At 36.5% G+C, this 20760-nt stretch overlaps 1 protein-coding gene across 11 annotated transcripts in view; it reads right to left on the bottom strand.

The window, feature by feature from the left end:
- The window catches only part of LPP (LIM domain containing preferred translocation partner in lipoma), a 741617-nt gene that overhangs the window by 287332 nt on the left and 433525 nt on the right, over positions 1-20760 (bottom strand). For all 11 annotated transcript variants that reach the window (XM_038002350.2, XM_038002347.2, XM_038002351.2 and 8 more), the window contains one exon: positions 2346-3029. In XM_038002350.2, the coding sequence (XP_037858278.1) occupies positions 2346-3029 (684 nt within the window). The remainder of the gene's footprint in view (positions 1-2345; positions 3030-20760) is intronic.

Raw genomic sequence — 20760 nt, 5'->3', positions numbered from 1 at the left:
TGAAAAGTACATGGTTTGATTTTCATTTTTAAAATGCACAACCGAATATGATGTGAAAACGCATGGAGCTGTTGAAAAACAAATATATCAAACATTTAAAAAATAACATACAATCTACCAATACCCCAAATCTGCAATCATCTAATAGAACATCTTGAATAACTACCTTGCTCAAATAAGAAGCCAAATAAAGTTCCATGCTTTCTGATGAGTGGTTTGTAAAAATTCATTCCATCTGCCTGGGTCGGTTGGTGAGGACAGGCCAAATGTTAAGGAAGTGGCTGGACCCAGCATTTTAGATTCAGTTCTAGCAGTGGGGGCTGATTCTTTTTCCTACACCAATGGATGGGTTCCGAATGCTGAAGAGAGGCTGGCCAGAGTACCCAGTGACTTAGTGAGAAAACAGCACCTGAAGACTAGCTCAGTACTTCTCACCAGGTGAGTCTCGTCAAGACACACAGTTTTGCTTTCTCTCATGTCTGGTTCCTATGTGGGATAACACAATCCTCAAACAAGGCAGACACCATGTCATTCCTTCAGGAACATCACTCTGCCATCCTTTCAGTCACCCTGCTCTGGGCAGGGCAAAATTGCCTATCTATTTGAACTTAAACCTTGACGGCAATGTTCTGGCCTAAAGTTTTATTTTACTGTAATCTTCCCTAGGTAAATCTGTTGCAACTGTTAAAAACAAAAAGTGTGGTTAAGTTGAATAATCTGTTTCTCTGAACTGGTTGTTTTGAAAACAGACTCCCCTTGTCTGGGTCAGGAGGAACTGATGCAAATATACTGTGACATTAACAAAGAGCAAGGCTGTCCAGACTGGCTATTTTGGACACATTTATTTTAAAAAGAAATAAACAGCTGTAATAACATTTCTTTTCATAGAGAGACTTCAGGAACCGAGTAATGTTTAAAATCATTTAAAATTCTAATTTAGAATCTATTGAAAAGGGATGATGGCTGGCCAATTTCATATAGTGGTCACATATAAGGCTATAGGATTTCTCCCGCTCTTCAAAGTCCCCACTGTCAGGAAGAGCTCTATTCCCCTACAGAACGTGAAATTCACATAGGACACCATTAATACGGCCAAGTTTCCTGTAAGAAAAACAGTTTAGTAAAAACCCTGTAGGGAAATTTTTGATATAATGTTGAATATGTGAATAGATCTGTCTTGAAATTGACAATCTTGTTAAAAATGTGGAAAAAATTTTTAAAAATACAGTCCAAACTTCTACCCAATCCATCCCCCAAAACTACCATTGATCTTCTAGCTAACCGGGGGCTCTCAAATTTCTGATTTCTCACAGTTCTAACTGAAAAGAAAGAAGGGCACTCTTCCAACCCAAATGGCTGGCAACTGGCCCAGTTCCTCTATTTTCACCCATTCTAAGTTATTCTTATTGGTTCCTCTGGTTATAATGGGAGGAATCAACATTGTGTTGGTTCCAGGACTAATGAAAAATCGAAGTTGTGGTGAGTGGGCACGTGTAGTATTATACCTTACCTATTCAGACGAAGTAACAGAGTGTGTTAACTTCAAAGGTTCACATACGGACAATTAAATCAAATAAGAAGTAACTGTCACTTATAAGGGGTTTTTAAACATTGCTTAATAGTGCTAAAGGCTGAAGAATAAGATTGTTTCTGGAGGGTTAGTAAAATGAATAAATAAGGGGTCCCAAACAAGTCGCATTATACTGCAGCCTCTTCTCAAAGGAGAAACTATAGTCCAAGGTGTTTGCATTATCTTCGACACGCTTGGCCTCACCCATCTCTTGGGTCCTTGGCCACTTGCTCTGCCCCAGCAACCGCTGTGGTACCAACATTGCGGGAGTTATAATCGCTTCACAGGGCCACAGCCTAACAACAGTTCAACTCAGTTTTGCCCTCCACATGTCTCACCTATAGATAGCTACCCTTGCTGAGGCTTGAGATGCTACAGACCTATTTAATATCCAAGCAAATGCAAGGTGTAGAGGAAGTTTCTGCACAATAGAGAGAAGCTTTAACCAATACAGGGAAGGATGTGAAAAACAAATTATTTTCTCTCTCTCCATCAGAACATTTTGTCCTGAGATACTACAGTGTCTGTGGCCTTTTGGAAGATGATTCTTCGAGATTGAACAAGCAATTCCATTTGATACTAAACAGTGGCCATATTAGTAATACACCAAATAGTCTCTCTCTCCTCTCTGGTTTCACTCATCCTTCCCTGGGATTGTATTTATTAGTGAAATCAAAGTAACACATACACTTTTGCCTTAGGCTTTGCTTCCTGGGGAAGGCAGACTAAGATAGGCACCCCTGTATTCTCCTCATTATGTTACTGAGTTTCTTACCTTTGACTGCAATGGTGGTGCACAGGGGGCTGAAACAGGATCTGTGATATAGGTCTTCTTGGGACCAGTGACTGGATACATCCCAGGAGGGTTCTGGTTCCCTGCTCCAGGAGGAGTGTACCCTGGTTCCCGTTTCCAGGTATTTGGGTGACCTTGTTGACCATAGGCAGGATCAGAGTCATTTCTGCCCGCATAGCCTGGCCCGGCTGCATAGTAGCCTTCATAATAGCGTCCCTGGTTGGGGGTATACCCATACCCAGGCTCAGGTTGAAGTCCTGGTGGCGGAATGTAGGCATAATCCATGCCTCCCCGTGTTGAAGGAGGTGGACACTGCCCAGAGACGGGAACCGGCTGAGTGTTATAGCCCTGGGGCCCTGAGCCGTAAATTTGTCCTGATGAAGGGGCAGCCATGTAATGAGGGCTGGGCTGGGCTGACTTCACCTGCACATTAAAGGTAGGCCTTGAAGAAGTGGAGGCTGTGGTGTAGGAGGCTGGGACTGGCTGAGGCTGGGGTTTGAGTGTTCCGATTGGAGCCACAGGGATGGGTCCAGCCTGAGGTGCAGGCTGTGGTTTCAATGTAGACTTTTTGGTTGCTGTTAGAGGGGGTTGGTTCGGGATGACCATTCTCTTGTGTCCTGTGACTGGGGTCGAAACTGGAGGAGAGGCTGTTGAACCAGTGGAGCTCTAAGAAGAATAGGAAAAAAAGAAAGAAAGCAAAAATTACTGCCAACGAAACTCGATAAAAATAAATAAATGAAAAATATTAATAACTGCTAATTATTATTTATGTATTACTATGTAGAATACAAATAAGGCATGATTGTGCCTTCAAAGAGTTCACAGACAAGCAAAAAAATTAGTTGTATATCTGTGCACTGCCAATGAACAACAGAAAATTAAAGAAAGGAAAAAATTCTACTTACAATCACACAAAAATCTTAGGAAAAAGTTATCTAAGGAGGAGAAAGATTATATACTGAAAACTATTAAACATTGATGAAAGAAATTATACAAGACACAAACAAATGGATAAACATCTGTGTTCATGGGTTGAAAGTATTGATATTGTTAGAATGTATAGCCCACCCAAAGTTATCTATAGATTCAGTGAGATCCCTAACTAAATACCTAAATGACGCTTTACATACATAGAAAAAATAATTCTAAAATTCACATGGAACCACAAAAGACCACAAAAAGCCACATTGATCTTGAAGCCAAGAACAAAGCCAAAGGCATTACAATTCCTAATTTCAAAATATATCACAAAGCTAGAGTAATCAGAACAGTAAGATACTGGCAAGAAAAACAAGATATACAGACCAAAAGAACAGAACAGAGAGCCCAGAAATATATCGACACATAAACAGTCAATTGATTTTTGATGAGGGGGCAAAGAATAGACGATAGTTAAGGACAATTTCTTCAATAGATGATGTTAGGGAAACTAGAAGTACACATACAAAAGAATGATATTAGACTCTTATCTGACATCATTTACTAAAACTGGGTTAATGATTTAAAAATGAGAAAGGCCTGAAACTAAAACTTCTGAAAGAAGTAACGTAGAGGAAAAGTTTCATGAAATTGGTCATGAAGAATAGTAGCATGCTATCCTAACTTAAACAAAAGGGAAGTGGAGGGCCTGCTCTGAGAGACAGGGCAGACACACAGGGGTGCACCTTGTCTGTTCTTATCTCCTGGGCACAGCTAATTCTGATTGAAAATGTAGAAATCTATTTGGTCTAATCTATTATGCATAGCTTCTCTACCAGACTGGGGGACAGGGAGACATATACTATTCATCCTAGGATACTACCCTCCCCCCATTAACCTCACAGAGCTTTACATGTTGAAGATGCTTAGAAAACGACTAATGGAAAAATACCACATAAAAAAAAGGATTGCTACAGAAATTCAAGTCTCAAAAAATAACATCTATTTGCATATCTGTATTTATAGATGATTGCATAAATATATTTATATACATATAACAAATCATAGGTAAATAAGTAATCTGTATATTTCTATACCTGCATTTTTATTCACAAAATATGTGATTTTTGAAGTATCTGTTTTTGGGGGCAAACTACAGCTGCAGCAGATTAATTTTTAAAATGTGCTTGATTTTCAAAATAAAAACGTTAAATCACAATAAAACTTCAAAAATTCCTGTAAAAATAAAAACGAAATGAAATGCCAAAAATAAATGCTTGGAAGCACCAAATAATCCAGTAAGTAGAAAAGATTCACTATGTATTTAATTGAATATGTGGGCCAGAAGAATGTTGGCATAGTTTTCTCGAACCATGAAGAACATAAATAAATATGCTTTAAAATAATTCCTATTCTTTACCCCTTCCACGTCCCGTGATGTAAGGCACGTAAAACTGCAAAGGAAAAAAAATATGTATATAGCTAAATATGCTATTTTCAAACATACAGTGATAATATGTAAAATATTCAGATACATGCTCACACGTACACAACGGAATTCATAAGAAAGTTGAGAAAAATTTTCTCATCTCCAAAGAGAGCTCTAGCAGTGAGATATTTCCTAGAAGAAAGCAATGGCTCCCAAAATTGTGCCCTGATGCTTTAATTCAAAGACTTTAGGATGTTTAAATAGTGTGTGTGTGTGTCTTCACCAAGAAAGAGACTGAAAGAAGAAACTTATGAAAAACGTTACTTCTAAGGAGTCAGGTCTATATTAATTCTTTTTTGTTATGTTATTGGTTTTCAATTTCAAAATATGCGAATTTTGAACTGTTTTCTTGGGGCAGACTTTACAGCTGCAGCAGAGAGCATGCCTGTCATCAGCCCAGTTGCTCAGTCACTGTCTCCATTTATAGTTGGGTTTGTAAAGTGTTCAAAATAGGAACTCTGGGTTTCTGCTGATCTTGAGTCATCAAAGAAAAGCAAAGCTTTATTCCTTCTTTCATTCAATGCCCATCTACGCTGACTTTTTTATGACTGGCATTATTGACTAGAAAAATCTGACCTTAAATTTTTCCTAGGTTCAAAATGACTTTCCACGTCCTCTGTAATAGAACGTCGGAGTCTTAACTGAGTATTTTTTAGGAATGTTTTGAACATACATATTTTAATAAATTGCTTAATGAGGAAACTATGTCTCTCTTTAGTACTATTGGGACTACCTTCAAGCAGAAAGGAAAAGCTACTCCACCAACCAGACAAGAGTATCCAGTCTGCTTAAATTACAAAAGTAAATGACAAGTTTACCCTTTGAAAGACTAATATCCAAACAAAACAAACCAAAACAAAACAAAAACCAAACAAACAAAAAGATATCACTTTATTCAAGAGCTTCTTGTAACTTACCGGGAAGCTAAATCTGGAATTACAAGATCCCTAGGAAACTATATTTGAGACAAATGATATGTAGAAAAGATAGCCTTAAGAGTCAGGATTCAAACAAAAATGACAGCACGCACCAACTAGGTCTTCTCAAGGATCTGATTTTTACAGGTATTATGTACATATCCCCATGTAATTGCAGAGGAGTCATGAAGAACAGGGAAATAATGTGGAACTAGCAGAGGCAGAGCTGTCATCTCCTCTAGGTTCAGGACAAAGATAGTGCTGTAAAGAGGAAAATCTAGAGAGGGTCCATGACCATTCTTGACAGGCAGTTGCGAACTTTACAATCAGCAAGCCAGAGAAACATATGTGGCACAAGAGTTTATCAGTGTCTCTCAACAGAGTACTATGGTCTTCTTGAGTTTGACAGTAAGGTATTTTGCTGCCTACCCATTAAATGATAACAGTGTCCTCTAGTCATTGTGACAGTTTATTAAAATGTGCCCATTCATTTCCAAACTCCCCATCAGGAGGTGGTTTACTCTCTAGTTGAGAATCATTGGAAGTAAAATGTTAACCAAATGTCCCTGGGAATTTTTAAATCTTTATATCTGGATCAGCCTAGTTTACCAGAAAGCTATCTATCTGCATCAAATGGAATTTCATCTTATGAAAAATAAAATGCTTCTTAAATCTTTCCGTGAAATTGTTACTAATGACAATAGCCAACATATTGCCCAACAGCTGGTAAATAAGGATTCCCTCTATTTGACACCAGACCTCTGCTTTTGTCTCTCTATTCACTGTCTCCAGCACGATGGCCACAACTTGATATACCTTCTATATTATGAAGACTTTAGAATTTCTATCTCCAGAATTCATCTGTATTCTGAATACTAAACCCAAATCCTCAACTGTCTATTTCATGAGTCTGCTTGAATGTCTCACATGCTTTTCAGACTCAATATATTAAAAACAGATTTCATCATCTACCCTGATCTGCTTCTCATTTGGTTTTCTCATCCACCCAGTTGTTGCTCAAAGGAGAACACTGGGAATCATTTCTGAGACTCTACCTACTTCCCATTCAAGAACTAAATCCTGTTGATCCTACTCTCTAAATAGGGAATTCCATAACTCACAAACATGTTCACATTTTACCATTTCCACTACTACAATCCCATGCCGAGATTCCACCATTTTTCATTATGAATTCTCCAAAAACATCCAAACTGGTCTCCCAGTGTCTACGACTGTTCTCCTTCAATGAGTCCTTCATTTGGTAGCCAGAGTGATTTATTGCAAATGCAAATCTAATCATATTACTTTCCTGCTCAAAAATCTTCAACAGGTTAGTGGAATGATGGATGCAAATCCACCTCTTCTACCTCTCTTTGAGATACACTGACTTTCTTTCACATCCATTGTGCCAAGCTCTCTTACATCTCAGCGATGATACTTACACCAATGCACTTCACCAATCTCTTTGAATTATCTAGCTGATTCCTAGGAATCTCTTACATCTCAACCTGAATGTCAGGTTCCTCTGTGAAACTTTACCTGAATCCTCCAGCGCAGTGAGTGCTCTTTACTTCTCCCTCCCTGTACATATCACACATGTATATATCTGCTTCTAAACAAGTAGAGACTGTCCTTTTTACTCCCTGCTGCTTCCTCATTATGCTGTATCATATCACAGCATATAAGTGGGCATTTAACAAATATTTGATGAATGAATGAAGGTTAATATCCCAAGAAAAATGCATTTCTTTGGTCAGACTATAACTGACCATGCAAAAATATGAACTATCTTATTTCCCTTATTGACTAGACAATCAAGAAATTCTGTAAAAATGTGTAATGCATGCTTAATTACAGTCATTTCATTAGTGTCCTCCCACCTTTAAATAGTTTAATGATTTCAATTTAGAATGTATTGATAGCATTATTTTTCCAAGAAGCCTTTGAGGTACTTATTTCATTTTTATGGCCATATTATATGTGTAAGTTTTACTTGCCGCTGACTCAAATCCCCTCTGGAAATAAAGGGCAATTTTTAAATAAACTTACTAAGAAAGGAAAGAGACGAATGCATTTAAAAATAGTATTTAACAACATGTACTAAAACAAAGTACGTTCTGAATTTACTGCCAAGTAAACACAATACCACAAATCCCAGAAATTCAATCCAAATTATTTATTCAATAGAAATTTATTGAAAGTCTACTATGTAACAGGCATTGAGCTGCTTACTAGATTCACAATGAGACAAAGAAAGTCACACTCATTGCATTCAGAAAGTTCTTAGTTACAGAATATTTGGGGCAAAATTTAGCGTGATGAGTAAACATGATTCCTACTTAGAAAGTTTTCTAATGTAACAGAAGGAGAAAGTAGACAGAAGCAAAAGGTCAACATTTAAACAGCAGCAGGAAATTCAAAATCCTTGTATTACATTTTAATTTCAGCTACATGACATGGGAAACTACTTAAGATTTAACTGTAAATTTTAAATGAAAAACACATAATATGAAATCATTTGTACAACACAATTGAGGCCATAGAGAATGATATTTTCATACGGCCAAGGAATATACAAAATACCAAAGGGGGGATGGTTGGCTTGCTAGAGATGATGAATATTTCCATTTCAATTATATTTTCATGGCAATTATTTGAGCTATTTGAATAATACCTCAAGTGCTTTTCACTTTCAGTTATCTACTTTGTCTGGATATCCCTCTGGCAGAAAATACAAACTAAAATACCTATTGGTAATCCCCAAAATGTGTAATAATAGCAAACATTTATATAGAAATTACCCGGTGCAAACATTTTGTGTTGAACATAATTTATATATAATCCTCACAATTACTCCTGAGACAGAAACTAATCCTCATTTTCCAGAAGAAGATATCGATGAGAGATTAAGTAACTGCCCAAAGACACATCACTAGCAGGTGGCAGATCAAAGGTTCAAGCCTGAGTCATCTAGCTCCATACTTTGGGGTTTTAAAAACCATCCACCTCTCTCAGGTAAGAGAACAGTGAAATATAATAGTTGACATGTTAAAAAAACACACACACACAAAATTCTTTCTCAGTCTATCTGTAGTTTTCCTATTTTTAAGAGGTAAGTGATCAAAATGTAGACACTGGAAAATCTCTCTCTCCTAGAAGAAAAATTGAATAAATTGGAGAATGAACAGAAAACGACAATGCCAGTGTCTAGGAAACAATAGTGTGATGTGAACTGTGTAAAACTGAAGAATTTACTCTGTTAAAAAGGCAGCTACTTTCCCATGCCAGCTCACTGCTGACATGTGGAATATGAATCCAATATTCCTCTTCTGACTTTAAAGATGTGTTTTTTTTTATTATTATTATTATTCAGACACAGGAAGAGAAATAAAACATAGAATTTCTGCAGTCCACCTGTAGTGCATGAGGTGCACTTTGCAATTCCCAGTTTAAATTATGGATACTGGCAAATGAAAGTATCACTAGGAAGCATGCCATTGAAGAGTTGTGCACTGGAACTTGGGAGACCGAGAAAAAAAGTACCAGTTTTGCCACCGTTTAGAGTTTAGTGACATTGGGAAAGTCACGTGACTTCTCTAGACTGACTTCATCTGAACAATAAAGGAGAGGAAATGTTAAGTTATTCTTCTCTCTCTCTCTCTTTTTTTTTTTTTTAATAAACAGTCTTTCTCTTCAAATAAAAAATATTTCTATATCACTCACGAAAAAAAAAAAGAGCTTCACTGAGGTTGAGGTATCTATAAAAGAAGATATTCTGACTTTCAAAAATTCAGTGATTCCAAGAGTAAATGTGCAATATTCAGAGTTTTATTGCCCAAGAAGAGCTTGGTCTCATTATTAAGGATTCATATCAGGTAGGTACTTAATAAATAATGGCTGGATAAATAAATATAATTCGTTTCTGAGTTTGTACAATGAACAAAAATGCAAACACCGCTAACCTATTTCAGTTATAATGCAATCCCTAATTTGCTGCTTCATTTGGCTCTATACAAAATTACATCATCATTTTCTCCTAACCATGACTACAGGAATAACTAAATTTTGCTTTCTCGAGTCATCTCACTAATTATCTTCCATAATTCAGGGTATGTACTCATATCTCCATACCTCATCCAACCAGGTCACCTACACTGTCCACTTGATAGATGACCCCATGAGTTGGAAAACAACCTGACAGATTAAGTATGCCATACACGCGCGCGCGCGCGCGCACACACACACACACACACACACACGTACTTATATATATAAGTATATATATTTTATATATATAAGTATGCCATATATATGTGCATATATATTTGAGATTAAGAATTATATATATCAAATATACATATATTTGAGATTAAAAATATATATATTTGAGATTAAGAATGCCATATATATGTTTGAGATGGAGTCTTGCCCTGTTGCCCAGGCTGGAGTGCAGTGGCGCTATCTCAGCTCACTGCAACTTCTGCCTCCCGTCTTCAAGCAATTCCTGTGTCTCAGCCTCCCAAATAGCTGGGATTATAGGCACCCACCACCACACTGGCTCATTTTGTGTTTTTAAAAGATGGGGTTTTCACTGTGTTGTCCAGGCTAGTCTTGAATTTCTGACCTCCAGTGATCTGTCTGCCTTCGCCTCCCAAAATGTTGGGATTACAGGCGTGAGCCACGATGCCTGACCAAGAGTGCGATATATAAACATAACACTGCATATTTAGAAAAGTACTTTTTTTTTTTTTTTTTTTTACATTTGCTCTTTGTTTTATTACTAAGAGAAGTTTTATTTCAGTCTCATGATGAAGACCTGGAAAAAGACAAAACATCACAAAACTGCCTAGGAAAAGGAATGGAACAAGTAACAAAGAAGTTAGGGGTGGCCCATGAAGAGATTCAAAGACTCACTGACGAACTACAAGTGAAGGAGAAAGAACAGTGTAAATTAGGTAAGCTGTGGTTTCAGATGACCATTTCTGATCATGTTTTAACTGTACTGATCTCATCTCAGGGTGGAACATGAGGAAAAAAACACTGAGAAAAAGTCTTTAAGATAAACACATAAAAGTGATGAACAGCCTCATTTTCTACCATGCTAGGAATTTCTGTCGAAGCCCAAACATATTTACCAAAAGTGCACAACTCATAAGTGTATACCACTCACCACAAGACATTCCCAGCGTCTCCGAAGCCCACTGTGTTCATTCTCTCTCTCTCTACATCCTTCCTCCTCCTTCAGAGTAACTACTGTCCTGACTTTGAATGCAGTTTCTGCGTTTGACTACATGCAGTATGCCTTCTATGGTTTGCTTCTCCTGCTCAGTCTTAGAAGATTCCTTCATTTTGTTACTCGTAGCAGTTGTTCACTCTGCTGTTTACAATATTTCATTAATAAACATACTACAATCTATCCGTTCTACTGATGGACAATTTTGTTGTCAGTTTTTGTCTATTATGAATATTGCTGCTATAAATATTTTGGTGTATGTCTCAGTGTGCTTATTACACATTTCTGATTGTGGTAAGAGTAGAATTACTGAATCAAAGGGTTATGGGCAGGTTCTACTTTGGTCTTCCAAGGTAGTTATACTAATTTAAGCTTTCCTCAGTTGTATGTGAGATTTTAGTTCCTCCACTTTGGTTTTCAATACTTGGTACTATAGTCTTATAAACTTCATCATCTTTTATGTTGAGTGTATAGTAGTATTTAAGTGTTGCTTTAATTGGTATTCCCTGACTGCTAATTAAGTTGAAAATCTTTTCATATGTTTGTTGTTATTGTTACTCATTTGGATATACAACTTTGTGAAGTTCCTGCTCAAGTCTCTTGTGTATTTTTCTATTTTATTTATTTGTGGGAGTTCTTTATATATTGTGGATATCAGCCTTTTGTTGGTTATAAATGTTATGTTGTTGTCATTTTTTTTTTTTTTACCATAAATGCTAATATTGATCAAGTTGGGTTTAAGTGAATTACTCTTTATGCCTTCTGAGTTTTCATGTTTAAAGTCTTTTTTTTTTTTTTTTTTTTTGAGGCGGAGTCTCGCGCTGTCGCCCAGGCTGGAGTGCAGTGGCGGGATCTCAGCTCACTGCAAGCTCCGCCTCCCGGGTTTACTCCATTCTCCTGCCTCAGCCTCTGGAGTAGCTGGGACTACAGGCACCCGCCACCTCACCCGGCTAGTTTTTTGTATTTCTTAGTAGAGATAGGGTTTCACAGTGTTAGCCAGGATGGTCTCGATCTCCTGACCTCGTGATCCGCCCGTCTCGGCCTCCCAAAGTGCTGGGATTATAGGCTTGAGCCACCGCGCCCGGCCTAAAGTCTTTTCTTCACTACAAGATTATTGAAGATATTTACCCTGGTTTTGGGGGGGGGGGGGTACTTTTATTGTTTATATTTACGTCTTTGCTTTATCTAGAATTTAGTATAAAAATTTTATAATTATCTCCTTTCTATATTTGTATTTTTTTTTTATTATACTTTAAGTTCTAGAGTACATGTGCACAACGTGCAGGTTTCTTACATATGTATACATGTGCCATGTTGGTGTGCTGCACCCATTAACTCATCATTTACATTAGGTATATCTCCTAATGCTATCCCTCCCCCCTCCCCCCACCCCACAATAGGTCCTGGTGTGTGATGTTCCCCTTCCTGTGTCCAAGTGATCTCATTGTTCAATTCCCACCTATGAGTGAGAACATGCGGTTTTTGGTTTTCTGTTATTGCGATAGTTTGCTGAGAATGATGATTTCCAGCTGCATCCATGTCCCTACAAAGGACACAAACTCATCCTTTTTTTATGGCTGCATAGTATTTCATAGTGTATATGTGCCACATTTTCTTAATCCAGTCTGTCACTGATGGACATTTGGGTTGATTCCAAGTCTTTGCTATTGTGAATAGTGCCGCAATTAAATCTGGCTGCACAACAGAATCATTTAGGGATTTTTAAATACAAGTTATTATAGAGAAACCCACTCAACAAAGTGAAATCTAGAAATTCAAAAGGGAAGAGGCAGGTGATTCTCAGTTAAAACCAGAGTTCAAAACCACTTTCAGATACCGTTGCTAAAGCCGAACAGGAAATCCCACTTGGAGTTAGGGGCTATGAGTGACATAATGGTGTGACTCCAGTTGTCTTAGAAGGAAAATTGATTATATAAATTTAGATTTAGGGACTAAGTTAATGTTTGTTTCTATAAATTTTTTATGGGAAATCAGTGGTGTAATTTGGTGATATGTAACAAAAGCCCTAATAAAGTTTATACTTTTTAAATCCATAGTTTTATTTCTTAAACTTTAGCCTGTGGAAATGACCAGAGCATAAATGTTTAGTTTCAAGAAACTCAGCGGTAACAGTGTCCTTTATAAAACCAAAAGATTATGGAAAATTTAAATAATCAATACATGGGGATTGTTTATATATATTATGGTATATTCATAGAATGGAATACTACACAGCAATTAAACAATGTCATAAAAATATTTCAAAATATATCAATAGTCTAGCAATTCAACTTCTGGGTATATACCTAAAATAACTAAAAGCAGGAATGCAGCTATCTGTACAATCATGGTAACATGTTCACAGCAGTATTATTCACAATAGCCAAAGGAAGAAGCAAGTCAAGCGCCCACTGATGGATGAATGGATAAATAAGATGTGATATACACACACACACCCCATCTATATATCTATCTGTCTATATAGATACACACACGGTGTAATAAGAAAATTCTGACACACGCTACAACATGGATGAAGCCTGAAGAGATGAAGCTTGAAGCTTGAAGAAACAATCCGGTTACAAAGAAACAAATGCCATATGGTTCTAAATATAAGAGGTCCCTAGAACAGTCAAATTTATAAAGCTAGAAAGTAGAATAGTGATTGCCATGGGAAGGGAGTAGGAAGAATAGAGCTAGAGCATTACTGTTTAATGGATACGTCATTTCAGTTTGAGGAGATACAGTTCTGGTGGTGATGGGTGGACAACAATGTAAATGTACTTAGTGCCAGTGAATTATATGCTTAAAATTGGTTAGAATGTTAAATTTTATATTATGTATATTTTACCACTATATAATAAAAATAACATGTATCTAAAATTGTCTTTGTTTTAAAATTCAGTTAGAAAACAGTTTTATACCTGTTGATAAGGAATGCATCTATCTATATCTCATATATATATAGATATCTCATATATATACACACACACACACACACACACACATACATGTATGACTAGAAGGATTTATTCCCAAACTGATAACACTGGTTATTTTAAAGGGGTTATTTTTGGGTATTCTATATACTTTTCCGATTTTGCTAAGTGTCTACCACATATTACTTTTTAATTCAAAGGAAGAAATATGTATTATATTGGCATAGTATATATTATATATTTATTATATACAAATGTATAAAAATAAATATATATTTAACATGATATAATCAGAAATACATACATTATTTTAAAAACCAAGCAAACACACTCTAAAATATTGTGACATTCCAATGTCTGTGTATATGTACATACAAAAAAAGGACGGAGAATAGCAGAAAATTAAAAATGGTTTAAATGTATTTTTAGAGGTTACAGTTTTACACTAGGTGATGTAGTTAAGAGAAAATTTTGTTCTCGGTTTTATGTTTTTGTTTACTTTCCACATTAAAGAAAAGAAGTAACTTTATAAATGAGGATAAATGGTAGCTGAAATCTGGTGATGAGTTAAAATAATCTCAAATATTATGCATGAAATAAAAATCACACAATTTTAATTGGTGCCACCGAGTTCAAAACATTGCTGCCAATATACTACTAATACTAATTTTTAGTCCTCAATGAACACATAAAAACCACACACACCACACACACACGCACACACCACACACACACACACACACCTGAGTCCCCGATAGTTTTTGCCACAGAGATGCACACATAAATATCTTACTTCTCTGAAATGCATCAGCACTCATTCATTTCACAGCACTGTGTTCTGCTAGTGATAGGCTATTCTTAATAGCTTCAGAGTCTCCCCGGACTTCTAAAAACATCTCCCCGGACTTCTACAGACCCCCATGTCAGTATGTGAAGGTGTTTTCTCAAACGTAAAATCAAGACAATTAGGAGCACCCAGATGCTACCTTGAAAATCTTCATTTTCTAGTTCCTATTAAAAAGAGAAGCAACGATGCAGGTGAGGGTGTGCACTGCATCTTCATAAAGCTAGCATATCATCAGATCAAAACTAAGAAAGCCAATATTTTAAGGAGTGTCCTCTCCCACCTCCAATAACTTTCAAATGACATAGAATGCCATCGGTTTTGAACTTGAGAGCTCTCTAAGGCTCCTGTTTATGTAAACACCCATCCATGTAGAATTAGTTCCTAGAATGAATATGGGTATTATAAATACCTGTACAGTACACTCTCAGTTCCTGGCATGCATGTGTCCAGCACTGGACACAAGGCCATTGTGATGAAGGTTAATTCAATCGGAGTGTGTTCTATAAGCTAGAAATGCAGTGAGAGAAGAGCCTGTTTCCATAACAAGTGACCTCGTTTGCTGAAGCATCTCCTCAAGGGACCAGACACTTTTCTCCAATCAGGCCAAGGGTTTAGTGAAAAATACTGAGAGTTCAACCAATTAGCCAAGAAATAATAAAACTCAATCCCAGTGGGAATATTACAGGTGCATTTTTATATGACTGTTAGCACTGAAAATTGAAATAATTTTTTGGTGGACAAACTTGAAATGAAGAGCTATTAAAATGCTCATAAGTGATGTTACTTGTTTTTTTAAAGGAAACATCAGAGGATGGTTGAGAAAATTCTGGAACATTGAGCTAATGGAATGGTATGCAGCTGGAAAGCCAGAAAACGGTAATTCCAAATAACAGTTTATAAAGAAAAGTAAGATAATGGTGCATATGTATATTGACAAAAACTATATAAATCAGGTATGTTTCAAGGTTAGCACATATTTTAAAAATTTTAGCAATGTGATCATATCTTATAAATGTGATCACAGTATTTTTTTCTCCTCTTGTTCTCTCTCCTAGTTACCATCAATGTTTCTACTTCTATTAACTTATTGGTGCCTCAGTTCAGTCCACTATGATTAGTGACCTAACTTACTGCAACAAATACATACACACACGTATATGTGTATTGTTAAAGAAACTGACGGCTTATTGCCCTCCAGTACGTACTCTATTCTAAAATCAAATTTTAAAAACTCAAATATGATCACTGCCTTCCTGTATTAAAATCTCTCAAAAGTTCTCGTTGTTCTTACCATGAAGTCCAAAGTCTTTCCTGATAGAACTACTGTTTATCTGCTTAGCCTCCTCTCTTACTTTCCTCTACACAGGAGTCAACACTCCAGCTATCCTGTGGTTGCCCTGACTTGAATACTTTCCCACCTGCTTCCACCTTGCAACTTCTAACTGGTTGTTCATCCTTCAGATTTCAAACGAAATGATGTCTCCTTTAGGAGCCAATCTGGATCCTCCAAAACTAGACAAGGTGCCTGCTATTAATGTCTCTTTAATAGATTGCATTATCCTTATGATAACCCTTACGCATTGTTTTGCAATTACTTATTTAGTGTTCCTTTCCTCTCTAAATTCCATGTGGGTAGAAACTTGGGCTTTCCATCCTTACCATAGGTTTTTATTCAATAAATTAGTTTTTGTAATAACATATTATTGAAATCAGTTTTTTCAATAATGTATTATTGGCAAATTCCATATAAGAGAGAAATGTTTAATCAAATAAAACAATAACGGCAATAGTTGGCTAATAAAATTGCCCACACTTCCCATCCCCCATCAGTTTTGTGAACCACTCATCTAAAGGATTTAAGTTTGATAGAGGGTTCTGTAATTCCATCTGATTTTAAAAGTTCTGAGTTAGTTTATAAACATTGGGTTTCTTCTTAGCTGTAGGTAGCTGGACATTTGATGAATGTGGTTCACTAGTTTTTTGTTATAATCAACCACTGTAATAGAACCAACCATTCTTATCTTTTACTGCTACTCAGAAGCCATAAAAAGACAAAAGATAATAAAATGGGTGGGATCCCATCTCTCCGGAAACTCTCAAGTCCTACAGGGGTTCCTTATTGCTGAAATTTGTGTATCAGTGGTAGAAATTAACATGTGACCACCTTGAGATGAGGGTCCAAAAAGACTTAGGGAATAATTTTTAACAGACGATTCTTTGAGAAGAAATAACTAATTTATTTGTGCATAATTGAAACATACAATATTCTTCACATAATTGTAGGGTGTGAGAAATGTGAAGGTCGGAAATTTCTACATTTTCCCCAAGGAAACAAGGCTCAGGAAAGATTTGCCCAAAGTGAGAAGGTCTTCAAAGGGTCAGGATTAGAGCTCTGTTTCCAGAGTCTGAAACCAGTGCTCCTACCATCACACCAGAATGGTCAGACTTAATAATACGCCTACAGAAAAGTAACAAACCCAGTTTTGTTCTTCAACAAAAGTGAATCTCAGTGTATACACACCAGGCAGCAGTGCATGGAAATCACAAATTAGGCTCAATAGGGACAAATTGGGTTGCTGTATTTTCATACAAGAGTTTCTAACATATTCGCGGAATTCAGTGAGAGAAGTCACCAGCATGAGCAAGTGGCTATATTTGCTTCAGTGGAAACAAACAGACCCTCGTTCACATATTTCTAAAAAAAATTGGGTGACCGAAAGCAAAGCAAAAAAGGAATAGGTGGTGTGTTACAGTTCTCAGAGAATTCCATGTATAAAATTTGCTAACAGCTATCAAATATTTCAAATAAAATATTTAAAGGACATCATATTTACAGCACACTAGGCTCCTGACAAAGTTACTAGATGTTTGCTCAGTTTTTTCTTCTTTGCAGAAAACACATTCATTTTATAATGATCACTGTATTATGATGATCTGAATGTGTATCAGTTACACTATATATTGTATAGGAGAAAAAAATTCTTCTTCGAACATATTTGTTCTCCAAAATGGAGCTGTCTGTCCACTTACTGTAGATGGATAAAAGGAAAGGATCACAGAAAGGTATAATTTCTAAGGAGAGAACACTTTTGCCACAGAGTAGGAGGAAGGGTAGAAATGTTTTCATAAAGAGTGACTATTAGGGACAAATAAGAGCTCTATTCACCAAACCCGTACACATCCCTTTATCCCTGTAAAACAAGCTATGAAAGCACATAATGACTAACTGCAGCAAAATTACTCACATTCTAACTTTGCATAATCACTAAAATGGCTCTGGTTTTTTAACTCTCCCCCTTCAACAATTCTGCACTCTTCAAATTTTTTTTTTCAACCACAGCACAAATGGTTACAGCAAACGGGTGTACCAGGCACATCTGCTGTTTCAAAAAGAATTCACTCTCCTGTGCCAAATCCATGTCTATCGGAAGAAATAAAAATAAATTGCGAGCAGGTTCAGCAAATGCCCAGATAAATCCTGTAGTGACCACATGGGGTAGATTCATTTCTGGTAGTTGTTTTGTCCTGAAAAGGGTGAGGCAAAGGAGGGGTGGTTTGGAAGCAAGGGACTCTCTCTCTCTCACGCCTGTCTTTGTCACTCAAGAACTGAATACACAGTTAAGGTAGCTCCCTTCTCGATTTTCGGCACAATTATTTAAAAACTAGGATTGCGTTTATGTAATCCCATAGGTGAAGGGCAGTTGGCAATGTGTCTTGCAATATATGAAGTCTTCCTTAAAAACAACAATAATGATGAGAACAACAATAGTCATAGTTTGAATGATTCCACAAATAATCTTTCCTATTTTGTATATTTATATTTCTAAAAGCTTTGCTGAAAGCGCCTACCTGATATTTTAGATCGTTCAGTGCAGTAGATAACCTAGAATTTGGGGCACTAAAAAATTTATGTTTTCTCTTTTCTTCACACTATTAGGTGGAAATCTGAGGATGGCTTTTGAAAGAGAGCACCATTATTTTGATCATGATACAAGGTGACCAAGCTCCATGGCAGAGCAAGGGGATGATGGCTAGCCCAAGATCGAGGCATCAGCACAACCGCTGAAATCCTCATCAGCCGGCGGATACAAATGACTGATGGAGGTTCAATCATTTGGATCTTATTCCTCCAGTGAAACTTTCTTTTAAAGGTAAAATGAGAAATTTGTTTATTATTATTCTTTCTTTTTTAAAACAGCAAACATCAACAAATTCAAAGATAAATATTCTTTGGGAAGCAATTTTAAATTAGGATAACAATTACTGAAATTCCTGGGTTCAAACCAATTCACTTATATTGTTTCTTGGGTTTCAATTTCCTCTTTATAAAATTAGGGGATTTGTTTGAAAGAATTCAAAGAATTTGGGTAGCTTAAGGTACCTAAGGGACGTTTTTGGGCTCAGATAAATTCTGATATCTAAGGTTCTTTGGAACAGCATATAAAAGGAAAAACCCTTCTCATTCGAACAGTATTTTCATAATTTATCTTTATAAATCTCAAGAACTGTATAGGTAATAGGATGCTTAATCCCATTATGCTATAATGTTACAGGAAAACAACAGGATATAAATTCATACATATATCATGATTAAAGTCCTATATGTGAATAACAAAAACAAAACAAAAATTATGAGTGGTAATTATGAGTAGTGTCAATACAGATATTTTGCTCTTTTTTCCTCCTTTCATTTTATTTTATAAAATGAGCATGTATACTTATATTTACAACAAACTAACTTTATTTACAGAAAAAATAATCATATCTCCAAATACGTTTTCCTTTCAGAGAACACATTGGATTTTTCCCAAACCACCCAAAAACAAAGAAATATGATATTTAGTTGGCTCAAAATTTAGAACTTCAGATTTCTTTTTGAAAAATGCAATTGTTCAGATAGTCACTGAGCATTTACTGATCACTTTCTAATTACCAGGAATGTTGCCAGCTACTGGGTAAAAAGTTACCATTTTTGGCTTCAGTGAATTCAAGTATAGACAAACAGGCAGAAAACCAGTAGAATTTTTTCAGATTTCCAGAAGTCTTACAAACTCTACTTGGAACACAGCGCTCCACTGCAACTCATTCATGTTTTGAACAGAGAGCTGAGTTCTAGCCAGCCAAAGAACACTGGCTTAAGAGCAGGGAACCAGAGTCCTTTTCATTCCACTCTGAATTGCTGAATGGCTTTAGGCACATTCTTGTCTGTGTGACTCAGTTCCTTCCCCTTCAAGATTCTGGGTAAAAATAATTCTTTATACTTTACATGGACAGCTGAATTCAAATATCTTCCCCTAGTCTGTTCTACCTCTTGATATTCCATGTGTAAGTGCTATGATCTAGGTAATTCTTACACATTCTTAAGTTTGAGTAACATTGTTCTAAGCTATATAACTCAGGAAGGGGGCCACGTTCTAATATTCCTATCTTCAGCCTTTCATAACACTTAGAACATGGCAGCATGAAGACTATGCCATAGAAGAGTATCAAAACATCATAGAGCCCTACTTACCATGTGATCCAGCAATCCCATGACTGGGTATCTACCCAGAGGAAAAGAAGTCATTATTCGAAAATGATACTTGCACACCTGTGTTTACAGCAGCACAATTCACAATAGCAAAATCATGGAACCAACCCAAATGCCCATCAATCAAAGAGTGGATAAAGAAACTTTGGTATATATATATATAATGGAATACTACTCAGCCATAAAAAGGAATGAATTAACAGCATTTGCAATGACCTGGATGAGATTAGAGACTATTATTCTAAGTGAAGTAACTCCGGAATGGGAAACCAAACATCGTATGTTCTTACTGATATGTGGGAGCTATGAGGATGCGAAGGCATAAGAATGATACAATGGACTTTGGGGACTTGAGGGGAAGAGTGGAAGGGGATGAGAGATAAAAGACTACAGGTATGGTGCAGTTTATGCTGCTCGGGTGATGGGTGCACCAGGATCTCACAAATGTCCACTAAAGAACTTACTCATGCAACCAAATACCACCTATACCCCAATAACTAATGGAAAAACAAAATTAAAAAAGA

The sequence above is a fragment of the Chlorocebus sabaeus genome, chromosome 15 (assembly GCF_047675955.1).
Source record: "Chlorocebus sabaeus isolate Y175 chromosome 15, mChlSab1.0.hap1, whole genome shotgun sequence".
NCBI lineage: Eukaryota > Metazoa > Chordata > Mammalia > Primates > Cercopithecidae > Chlorocebus > Chlorocebus sabaeus.
This window is presented reverse-complemented; position numbering and strand designations above follow the sequence as displayed.